This window comes from Diprion similis, chromosome 14 (assembly GCF_021155765.1).
Source record: "Diprion similis isolate iyDipSimi1 chromosome 14, iyDipSimi1.1, whole genome shotgun sequence".
NCBI classification, from domain to species: Eukaryota; Metazoa; Arthropoda; class Insecta; order Hymenoptera; family Diprionidae; genus Diprion; species Diprion similis.
In genome coordinates, this window is record NC_060118.1 from 996,288 (window position 1) to 1,009,286 (window position 12,999).

General features: G+C 39.5%; 1 protein-coding gene across 1 annotated transcript in view; it reads right to left on the reverse strand.

Annotated features, from left to right (window-relative positions):
• The window catches only part of LOC124414949 (regulating synaptic membrane exocytosis protein 1-like), a 946,547-nt gene that overhangs the window by 464,966 nt on the left and 468,582 nt on the right, over positions 1 to 12,999 (reverse strand). The window contains exons 7-8 of the mRNA XM_046896140.1: positions 2,118 to 2,242; positions 453 to 565 (exon numbers count right to left, since the gene is read on the reverse strand). Of these exons, the coding sequence (XP_046752096.1) occupies positions 453 to 565; positions 2,118 to 2,242 (238 nt within the window). The remainder of the gene's footprint in view (positions 1 to 452; positions 566 to 2,117; positions 2,243 to 12,999) is intronic.

Genomic DNA, 12,999 nt, shown 5'->3' on the forward strand with positions numbered 1-12,999 from the left:
TTGAATCTGTAACGCTCATATTTCACTGATTAAAACTTTTCCTTCCACATTATAGCACATCCAACGCGTACATGTTCTCAAATCCCAAATTCGGCCTCATTAGATCAGAAATAAGTTGTACTAAACATTCAGTAGCTTACTTTGATCGACTTTCCAGAAAGTTGTATTCTGCTCAAATATTGTACTACTGGACCAACGTAGACTAGAAATAGATACTATTGAATATCTCACTGTAGCGATTTGAATCTACAAATACAGTTCAAGAGAAAAAGTAAAAAAATTAGCGTACAAAAAATACACATTCTTCCGACGAGAATTAACGAAAAACTGACAACAAAAAAATGATCAGTTTTGTGCTTATATTTTTTTTTCTCCTGAAAATTGAATCCAATGGCTTAATTAACCAGTTTACCGCAGATTGTTACAAATAAAAAACATATCAAGGAACTTACATATCGGTTGCGTGTTCGACAACAAGTTCGGCAACGTCACCAGTGCGTTCCATAATTTCTGCAACTTCCTCAAAACTTCGGTCGATTAAAGACACTGTACCCCATTCAAGAACCTAAAACGAAATAAGCCACAATCTGTTCAACTTCTTTTCGTTTTGATGTAAGACAACAATTATCGATGGCAGAGTAATTTTCTCATGTACGTAATACTCTTGTTTGATTTTTCTTTTCAACTAAACAAATTGTGAATATTTTACTAACGAAAAAACAAGTTTTAACAGGAAAAAGAAAATGTGGATGAACACCATATAAATAACTTCCTGGAGTGATTAGCGCTTTGCGAGTCACCAGCGAATTCGAAAGGACTACTCTTTAGATTAAATAGCGATGAATTAGGCAAGTTTAGTGGAGAAATGGTATGTGAATTTCCTCACCACTCATGGACACACAGAACTTGAAAGCAATGGGTTTGTCTAGTAATAAGGCGCTTAAGATGCATCGAGTTGTGGTTTCTTAGTTCAAAATAGTGCGTGTTGTACAAATGACATTTACTCGATTGCTGAGATTCTAGCTTCTCTGTCTAATTGCATGTCAGCACCATTAAAAATTTGTGTGAACAAATTTCATTAGATTTCTTTTGTTTCACCGTGTATTCTCCTCAAATTTAATTCCTACTTTTCCTTCTTTCGTTTCTCCTCTGTGGTTTTTCTTCGTACTCAATCGTTTTGTTCGGTTGTTGAATATTTTGATCGGTTTAAGAGAAATCGTGTCAAATGTTCTTCTTTCTTTGATCTTTTGTGACGAAGTGAATTTTTCAAATTGTTGAATTGAAATTTCTTATGGCAGGATTCTGTATAGAAAGTTGATTTTGCCGATTACCGTATTGTCAATTACAACAGAATAACACTAATTTATTCTTTGTCTTTCTTTGTGGTGTGTTTACTTAGAATAAAAAAATATAAGTAAATTTTTTCATGAAACCCAAAACTCAGTTATCTTTTTTTAGTCATAAGATGATCGTAAATTCACGGTAAAGAAGTTTTACTTCAAGCGTGCGTAAAGGTTACACGTAATCGGTTTCTTATGGCATTGATCTTTTTTCTTTAATAATTTTTTGTCTTTTCTGATAGAACTTCAATTCATTTGTTTGAATGTTTTCAATGCTTTTTTTCTAATATGCGTGCAGACAGAAGAATACAACTTTCTCAACTTATTTTCAGATACTCATACGTTTGTTCAATTTTCTTTGCTTTTACGTAGTATTACGTTTGCGAATTTCTCTTTTTCCACTTTCGTTCAGTTTCTATTTCTCTCGTTTTATCGTGACAACTGAATATGCTCCTCATTTGAACCTCGGCATTTAATGAACTTATTCACGAAAAACTTCTGTCTATGAAAACGAGAAAGTAATTCTACCAAAAATCGATTAACTCTGTACTGAGTGAAACAACTGTATTTTACCTTATTCAATTACTCTCTTAAATGAAGAAAAAATTCATGATTTTGCAGATTTAAGATATTTAGATAATAAATAAGAATAATAAATCAAACATTGTTAAAACTTCATTTTTGAACGAGAACCTCGTGAACAAAATAAAAATATCATTCAAAATCAAGAAGAAGTATGAAAGAGATAAAGTAGTAAAATGAAATTCGGAATATTACCTTGTCTCCTTGTTGAAGTCCCGCCTTGTCTGCTGGTCCCCCGGGTACCGTCCACACAATATAAGCGAACATTCGACCGTCGATCCCAGTCTTACCCCCGACTACTCGCATTCCAAAGCCACGTGCTGAAATGAAAAAAGTCTAAATTCGAGTCTGATCCGTTAATTTCTTGATCAGATATCACCAGCATGTGTACATATTGTACGTATGTACAAACACATGCGTACATTTTGCAATATTTTATCCGCAAGGCTTTGGCAGCAGCGTTTTTTTTTTAATGTTTAGTTGTCTATTTTGTGTACTAGTGAAATCGCAGTATAATCCGGGTTCTCCCTAAAGGATTTAAAACAGATACAAGTCGCATTTTTTTCGACAGCATGAAAGAGAACTCTTCAAAATTCATACAGCCAATCAGAATAACAAACTCTTCTCAATCTTTTTTTTTGCCTCCTATTGTTCATAGCAATATAAAATACACCACAAATCAACTGCGTCAGAATATATTTTGATTCAGACAACAAATTATTTTTGCCAATGTTTCACTTCATATTTTTACTCTAGTCTGATCTGTGCTTTGCCTATGTTTCTATATTACATGACTGCATGTAAAATACACGCCACCAAGCAACTGAGAAAAATTTGGAGAATTATTCGTGTTTTCCACCAGTAAGTGGAAGTATTAAGCGAATAGGTATGTGTGCATATTACGTTTAATATTAGATAGGTATAAAGCTATTTATTTTACCCTTCAGCCCTTGAATGTGATTTGAGAGATTCCCTCGAAGGCAGATTTTGTGAGGCTGATATACCTATGTATGGCTGATACAAAACAAATAGATTTGAGGGTTTCGTAATAAGTTTTTCGTACACCAGTAGATATATTACTACAGTTCTGATCCAAGATGGCGGCGTTTCAGGGGGAGAGGGAAGGGGGGGCAATTCCTACGGGCGGGCGGGTGGCGGCAGCGACACGAAGGCGGCGAGGGGGGGCGGCGAGGGGGGCGCAAAGGAGCCCGTGAGAGGAGGCGTGAGGGGGGGAGGATTCCTGTCGAGTCTTGTTTGATGGAGGGAAATTAACAATAACCGGTTGTTTTGAAGACGTTAGACCTATTAAACAATTCCAGGAAATGCGGCCTTCAGGTCATGCCGACAATGAACACAGTGGGGTGGCAATGTAAATAAATCAGTGCTGAAAAAATTTTCTCAGAAATGTGAGATTGTTCAATCATATGTGCGTGAGTATAGTGTAAGGTAGTACACTGGTGTCTGCAAACCGAAAATAGTGTCTGGGGTCAAGACAATTTCGACGCTTCAAGCAAAAGCTATATGTAAATCCCGGTGATATCCTTTTGTGACGCGAGAGTCGATACCGTGTACCTGGCAGTTCGTCTCTGTACGTCTCATGCGTTCGACTGTCCAGATATGTAAAACAAGATCTTCTTAACGTAAATTAAAGGGTTTAATCGTTAAGTTTGAATGGAGTGTTTCTGCCCATTATCCAGTAAACCGAGTGATCTGAATCTCTTCGCTATGTAACCAATATCAATTACTAGATTTTTTATGTGCATGTGTGTTGCGAAGCGCATGTACAGAGATATTGCTGTCGAAATAAATCTGTCACAGATATGGGATTCTCAGAAAGATTTATTACAAAATTCCAGATGTCGCTGACGGGATAGTGGTGGGGAAAGTGCATCAAAAATTTTCCCACGAAATGCATGTCGAGTCTTGTTTGATGAAGAATTGTGGTGGGGGTGAATGGTATATAAAATGCCGGCTTGATACGATAGTCACTTTGTTCTCATCGTCTGCTCGACGTGAACTGTTCGCACTTGTGAAAGAAAAACCCACCGGAAACGCAACAGATTTGGGAAAAATCAACCACGTCAGCCGCCTAGAGTCTGCTGACCAAGAATATTTCTGAACTCGAAATTGAAGGGCTGTATGTCGTCACCGGACTAAGACTGGTCAGAACGAAATTCGGGGTACGTGTTCTGGTTGAGATTGACGGGTAACACAACGTGTTTTTAACACCAAGAATCGCGAGAAATCTGCAAGAAGATTCGATTCAACTGGCTGAAATGTGTAAGATGGCCGAAACAAATCGTCTACCGTTGAAATACTACGGGGAAGGGTTTAAAAAGTGTGAATTTTCATGCAGTCATAGGCTATAAATAATATACATCATCCCCTCCACTTTTACGAAATTCGAAGAGATGAAAGCTGGTGTGTAGGAGAACGAATAGTCAGTCGTCTACTAATATTTGAGAAAAATCGAGTTCAGCATTCCTCTACAATATAGAGATGATCCTGGACGTGCAATGTTTCATCGGTCATGGTAACAAGCTTCTATGCATGGCAACCCAAAGAAGTTGCAGTCATCTACATAAACGGATCGGGTTTGGAGCACATTCTCATAAAACCATCCGGTGATTTGAACAGCCTGGATATCGAGTATGGCGCTACTAACGCCTGGTCAACGCGCAATCATCACGGGATACCATGAAGTGCCGGCAACAAATATCACGAAGATGTGCCGCAGATGCTGACAAAAATGGTGAGAAATGCGTGATACGTATACGTCAAAGCAGCGGAAAAGAGAGCATGGCTGATGGAGATCCTCGATGGTACAACGTCAGTGTGGCCGATATGGAAGCGGCACCCTGGCATGATCTAAGCCATGGATACTTCCCATCAGACAATAGTTGGAAACATGTGGGAGAAGGATCGATTTGGTATGACGACAACCCTGAATACATCCCGGGATACAACTGCGCTTTTGAGGATGTGCAGCGGCTGAGTAGTTGGTATTTGAAGGAGTGCTCCGGCTCTCTATAGAAATCGTTCCGCCGTTACAAAGAATTGGGTGGTTTGAGAGCAATCAGGTCTGAGGATATCTCTTTTTCACCGATAGAATTCGTCTACACGTTTGGGTCAAATTCCATCAATGATACGCGGGATGAACTACCAGAAAATATGAAAATGGACGCCAGCATTGCCAGTTACCGCAGATATACCCTGCATTTTATACTAGTACCCGATAGCGATATAGTGGATGGTCTAAATCCTCTAGTTGAAGAATGTCTGGAATGCAAACGTCAGTCTAAAAATTGTAGACAATATGTATGAAAATACCAATAGAGTTTACAACTATTACATCCTCGCTTATACATAGAATTAAAATGGAATGTTAAATGAGATTATTTACACATCTGGGAAAAATAGAATTAATTACAATTATACATATATCTTCACAACCCTTATCCGTTTCTGTATAGCAATGTAAATATTGTAAATTACCTTCGTGGAAAAATATCTGATGAATAACTGTGTAATTTTGTGTAATACATCGTTTTATTCCTGGAAATAATCCACGAAATCATTATCACGATCACTATCATTATCATCATCAGCAGCATTTTTTTTCTGTATCTATCATTATGGCTTCAGCCTTATTTCCCCGTATTACCATAATAATTTATGTAATACTGGCTGTTTGGCTATGAGGATCCGAATCAAAAATGCAGTGTGTGAATATGTAGAGAAAATTTTCTCAAAACACTTTGGCGGAAAAAATCTTCTCAGAAGGTGTTTTTCAACAAGCATCGTAAAACTTTTTCGTTAAGTGTCATAAGCACGGATCTGCACTACCTGCCTTCCGCTAGCCGATTTTTTCCACCGGGTGTCTTCTAAGTTTTCTTTCACTGATGGAGGAGGGGTTGGCGTGTGCAGGCTCAGACGAGTTTCACTACAATTTTTGTCTTGAAAGTTGGTGCTACAGAATGTGGAGCAGACCCCCACCGCTACATTTCCAAATCGTTGCGATCCTTCCGTATAAAGGCGGCAAATCCATTGCAGACTCATCAGACTGGCGCAACACATGGAAGTCGAAAGTTCTGAACATCATCGTCACAAACGTCAAAGTCATGGCCATCGAAGCTTACACGGAACTCGTCAAGCAGATGGGGAAGGCGTACAAACTTTCAGTAAGCACGTCAGGACTCACTTCTCTCCAAGAAGTTATGATCAGAACTTTGGAGGTAAAAGCTCTAAGAAAACGATGTTTCGGGTCAGGAAAACTTCGACAAGTAGGAGTTTCAAGAGAGACTTCTAATCAACAACAAGTTGATGAACAAAATAAACCCGCTCCCTGGCAGCAATGTCGTGAAATTAAAAATAATTCTATCACACGAAAACCCTTAGAATGTGTTCATTGTAAAAAGAAAGGACATGACTATATTCATTGTTTCGCGTTGCATTAGAAAATTGATCTCGCTCGACGAAGCTCTTTTAATACTTCTAATTTAAATTCAAGTAGCTGGAGGAGTAAGAATAATAACAGAAATAATGATTTATTAAATAGGATTCCTGAAAATATACAATCTTCCAATTCAAGAGATTCAAAAAACTAGCTCTAGATGATTCGGAAGGGCAAGAATGATTTCGAAAATATCCTGATAATAACCCTATTTCCTCCCAATTTCTAATTAAAAATCTTAGACAAACAGGTCTTTATGCACACGGTTTGGTTAACCGAGTAAATTGTCTCTGGGTGATAAATACCGGGGCAGAAGTTACTGTAATTCGTTCCGATCTCATAAAATCCGTTAAGAATTGAATTCCTCAGACCAATTTACGGGCAGCCACTAGAGAGACCACTCCAGTTTAAACAGAAATGATCGTACAAGTTAATGTGACCTCGTAATGTGACCACATAAAGTTTTTGTAGCGGATATAGAAGATGAAGGAATTTTAGGAATAGGCTTTTTGTCAAAACATAATTGCGTTATTTCCTTCTGTAAGAAATTCATTCATTCATTCTCAGGGTTTCTAGAAATTCCTCTTTTAACCTCCAAAAATATAATTACTAGGTTTACTAAAGACGTTTTGCTTCCAAAGATTTAAAAGGTTGTGTGCTTAACGAATAATCCGAATGGATTTTCAAATAAATTTCCCATTCATTCACAGAATCTTTCTGAAAATTCTTGTAAAAAATTAGATTCAATCTAGAAAGAAAAGTTTATATCTATCTTATTCATATTTACAATTACCTTCACTCAAAATAACACCGATAAAGGTAAATGTAAGTAGTAATACAAGGAGAGTTCTGCACACAGATTCCTGTTACCGACACTTACCGACATTTTCCCCAGACTCAAACCCTTCTCCGCGATGACGTCACAGTCTACTGTACTGACCGTAGATTAAAATAGCGCTACCTATTTATCGACCGAAAGTTCAACCTTACCGACAGTGTTATCGGCCGAGGGTCAAAATCTTGCTGCTTTACCGACCATTTCGTCGACCGCAGGTCAAAATCACGCAGCTTTACCATCGGTCTCGCTGTCATCCCCCCTACCGACAATCGAGGTGTAGCGGAGACGCAAACGCTTCGATTTCCAACGTACCCATCTCAGGAATGTTCCGGTTAACTTTGAGCGGCTTGCGCGGTGATATTTGACACCCTAAATTCCGCAATTGACAGTTTCGAGAATTGTTTTCGTCAACCCGATATCAATTACGTGACATTCTTCTCTCGAAAACTGATTGTGTGGTCCAAGGACCAGTATGATATCAACTACGTAACATTCGACAATTAATAGTTCTGAGGATGGCTGGGGTGAACCACGTGACATTTCGTTCCCACGATATCGAACCACGTGTCGTTCTTATCAAAAGTCCAAAGTCAGAAGTGATTTTAACCATGTGACATTCTTTTCCCTTACTCACCAAATTTCAAAACGCAAATGGGGGAGCCATGTTATAAAAGTTGGAACCGCAAAGGTCAGCGTCAGTTTGAAACTGTTCTTCATTGAAAGTACTCAGCATCAACAACAACTTTTAATCAAGAATATCGAAGAAGTGAAACATTTTCTAAAAATCAGATCCGAACCGTATCAACTCACAAGAAGATTTGAGAAAATACGACTCAACAGTAACCATCATCATGGACTTCACAAAATTAAATGAAATCGCACGCTTGGAGACTTTCTTGCCATTGAAAAAGCTGGCAGACCTTGAGGAATACTACGAGTACAGAGTAAGCAGTGTTCGTCGAGTGAAGTTCGGCGACAAAGTGGTTGCAGACTTGGAGGATTCATTTACCATTTTTCTTCCAAACCGGTCGAATAAAGCCCTCCAAGAAGACGAAGAGCTGTTCCAGAAGGTGGCCACAGCCAGTGAGGATACACGATTGCGCATACGCTACCTTCGTGGACCGTATGGCCAACATGAATTTATTCATGTATGATCTACACATCACGTATCCACTATCTTGTAAAAGTCATGCGTTCAATAAAAAAATAAATGAATAAAAAATCACACACATTTTTTTTACTTAGTTAAGCCTTCCTGTACGTAGAAATGAAATTTAGGTCTCACAATTTAAAAAAAAAATGTTATTCCAAACAGCATTACACACATAACGATGGAGGATGTCAAGCTGCGTTTGAACTTGTAGTAATATTTCGAATCAAGTTTTAAAAAACGAAGAAGGTTGTCAAGCTGTGTTCGAAGCTCGTAACTGTAACGTAAACTCTACGATGAGTTTTGGGCGGACTCGGTGAAGGATAGATTGCTAGGTCAACATCTGACTTAGCGTAAGTTTAAAGCCTCAGGTCCTACGGTGTTGGATTAATATCGCTCTTGGAATGCAAAACATAACTCAGTTTAAGTACAGCTCGGTCAAGCATGGAGAGCAAGGTTCGATCATGCATTAGCTTACTTGAAAAAAATGTCTCTCTTTATAGCTGAGGTGAAGGTATAAAAGTAATTCATGAATATTAAAAAAAAGAAACCACTGCTCTGAACATCACTGAGAAAATGAAAAGGATGAAGATTGTCAAACTGTATTTTAATCTTGTTACTGTAATGTGAGGTGAGCGGACTTCATCAAGGATAGAATGCACGGCTGACCAACAGCTGAAGTAGTTGTATACAGTCAGAGGCTCGTATCTACGGTGTTGGGTTGATATCGTTTAAGTACAGCTCGGTCAAAGATAGGAACCAAGGTCGAAGGATATATAGGTTTGGTATTAAGATTTCGACTCTAGCCATCATCTATTCTATCTGGGAGAAATGAGTAAAAAACTTGGTAACAAAATATGTATATATATATATTTTGTTACCAAGTTTTTTACTCATTATATATATATATAGTAAAAGAAGTAAAAAGCCCGTTACAATATATGTATATTATATTATATCACACTCACTCACAGATTCTCTCTCTCTCTCACACTCACGTACAATATATATATATATATATATATATATATATATATATATATATATATATATATATATATATATATATATATATATATATATTGTAACGGGCTTTTTACTTCACCCGGGGGAAAGCGGGGTCGGCACAGAGGCTCGTTTACAAAAATGGCGTTGACCAACACGGCAATAGAAAGATGGAAAAATAAAGATTGACGGCACTACAGAACAGGTGTTGGGCGCCAGGCTCGAGAGAGCCGTAAGAGACTATACTCTTACCAGATTCGAAATTTACCGTCCAATAGCATTCGTTCGCCGACTAGAACGGCGAACCAAACTCACACAACCAAATCTCAAAGCGAAACTATAGCAGGGGCAAGCACAATCAAAAACAGCCGACTAGCTAGCGGTGAGGGGAACGTGGGCGCGAAAGTGAAATAGTATAGATGATAATCGAATGATTATAGATGTAATTACCAGCATTTATTAACAAGCAACGCCGTTACGGCAAGGCAGAAGGCAACAGGCAATGAAATATTTACACGGCAAGCGGTCTTATCGGTGGCGGTACGCTTCGATACAATTCAAAAATAAATAGAAATAAAACAAAATAGCATAAAATATAACACAGCAACAAAATTAAACAATTCAATAGGACACGGCAAAGATCAAGCTGTATAAGCTAGAAGCGACGAGCGGCAAGCGACCAAGATAAGCGACTAATAAGCGGCATAAAATCAGTAACAATTCAATAACTCATACGACGACAGGATCGTTGTGAAGCAAATTCGTTAACAATTTCCAAACTCAAAACAAGGCAGAGCAATTCCAAAAACAAACTTGCTAACAATCTAACAGTTTCATAAATACGAGATAATCCTTCTTCGCTTTTTCTATATTATCGGCACGGTCGCCTGTCGCTGCTTGACGTTGGTAGTTACGCTCGGCAACGACGGCACGGGCGCACACACTCACTCACAGATTCTCTCTCTCTCTCACACTCACGTACTCGGTACGCGACCGGGAAACGGCACGGTACACGATCTATTACAAATTATACGCTACCATAAAGCGGCAACTAATTAACGAATGAACAACCAGAGCATGTAAATTAATTATAAAATAAGAATAGCAAACAAGATCAACAATATAATCAACTAGAAAAGCTTAGCTACCACGAGGCTCCCGGGCTTCCACACAAAATGGCCGACCAAAGCCGGCCGGCAACCTGTTACTGGCGAAAAATGGCCTGAGGCCGTTGAGAATCTATAGCCAGCGAGGCCCGGGGTAACGTTAGCCTACTTTTTTACGGCACACACGGCGTCTTTCCTTGAGAACGGCAGTTACTCGATCTTACAGGGAGCGTACAGTGTCGGCACAGATACCAAATACGCACTAAAGCAGAATGACACAGCTAGTGATAAGCAGAAGAAAACTCAGAGCAAAGCTATTAACAGGTGACTGATTCACAGCGCAAGGGAGAGTGAGGTGGCCGCCGGCCCTCGGTGATCGCGATCCCGCGGTGGCGCTACGGGAGGGGATGATAGGTAGATTGGCGAGAGACCGGCGGGAGCCTAGGCAGCCGGTCTGTTCGCCGCGCTGTGCTGCATGTTGCGAGAGTGGTCTGGCGAAGGCGGAAATGTCCTGTCGGCATCGGCGAGCCCAGGGGGAGGCTGAGTCCGGTTGTTTATGGGTGCCGGGTGGCAAGGCCGGTCTTATCGGAGGCTCAGGTGGAGGCAACTTGACCCCTGGGCGGCAGCGGCAGCATGTCCTTGGCGGCATCGAGGTCCGAGCAAGCAACAGCGCGACTACTGGGTCCGGGGCTTCGAACTCCACGCCGGTCGTCCTGTGGTCCCTCCGCGTTTCCCGCGACGGCAGCGCAGGGTGGTCGTTGGATGGCGTTGGCCTTGGCGGCGGCAGTGGCGGCGGCAGTGGCGGTCACCTCAGAGAATGGGTTGGGGGAGTAACAAAAAGCATTAGCAACAATACATAAATCTCAAAACTAACTTTGGTTGTTCATCGGCGGCACGGCAGGACTCTCCCTTGCTCTTTAAGAGCGCTTGACGCGGCCGCCTGGGAGTGGAGGTGCGGGTCGGTGACGGGCTGGTGGACCCGCCACGTCACAATATATATATATATATATATATATATATCTTAATGTCGTTTTATAATGTTCTTGGCTTGCGGCAATTAGAATCAGGGTGAATAACGACAGTCTGTGTTTCTCTGTGAAAAGAGATTAGGTTTATTATATACATTGATTCATTCATAGAAATTAATACATTATCCTATTACCCTCCTATCGACTCACCTGTGAAAAGAGAAACGACATTAAGTGCCAATTATTCACAGTGCCCTTTCTCTAATCGCTAATGACTTACAATAGTCTATATTTAATTGCACTGATCTAATACATTGCTTGTATTCACTCTATTGTGTTTATGTGATTGTACTGTCTCTTCTATCTCTCCCGCACGGGCAGTCACCTGCCTTACCTACGTGGCGCGAGTCCGCGGGATAGTTCGAAAGTACTATGTACTTTACATATATATATATATATATATGTATGTCTGGAGGTCTTTTTGGGGACAAAATTTTTGGACATCATTTTATCATTGAAAATCACAAATTTGTGTTTCTGGTGTGGTTTTCCTTTGGAAATTCATAGATACTCGCAGTAATTTGATTCCTACATCAAAAACAAAATGTATAGGTTTTTTCCAGGACATCATGAGAAAAGGTTATTTTGAGAACCAAATTTGAAAATTCATTTGAATAATTGCAAAATACCAACAATACATTTCTTACAACATCCCAACCGAGAATTTTCGAAAAAATTTCTCAGATTCCGAATTATCGGGAAATATGTATGAAGTGGTGTTTCCCAGGTCCGCTTGAATGAATGTTTTGCAATAAGCATTTCGATTAAGTAAAGGCATTATCACCTTCGAAGGTGACAGTTTATTGATAACATTAACTCAAATTCCAATCCACACTTCCTACCTACTCTTGGAAAGAACGTGAGTAGACATAATTTGGTGTCTGCTAAACGATTGCTGCCGTCCTGGAACATACCTTGAGCGTCTGAAAGGTCTTTTTCGGACCCCTCAAATATGTACTAGTTCTTTCCGGGACCCCTCGATGCGCCATCTAATGGTGTGTTCCAGGCCACCAGCAATCGCTAAAATGGTCTTTTTCGGGTCGGATACATACCCAGGATGATGTGTTCCAGACACCACGAGAGTCTATATGTATAATAGACTTTATTTAGAGTATTTTACTCCGATTTTACTCCGCTGTATTTCAGTAATGAATTGGTCTGATCTCATGATTTAAATTATGGATTCCAATTTGTATCGAGCAAGATGGAGAATAAATTAGCGAGTATAATGTCTAAATGAGGAAAATTATTTTTCATTGGACAGACGTTGGGGAACGTCGTACGACGTATGTAGAGTCCTAAATTAGGTAAACATCAATCCTTCACTACGACTCATAGACTTTAAATAATTGTGTCTGGTCGTACAAATTCCAACAAATTCCAACAAAGTTGGCAGATATTTACAACAACAATGTGGATAATTTTTGGTGAAACTCAGGGAGAGAATTTCTTGAGTTCAGCTTTTTCTAATTTTAAATTTTCCAACTAATTTTTTAC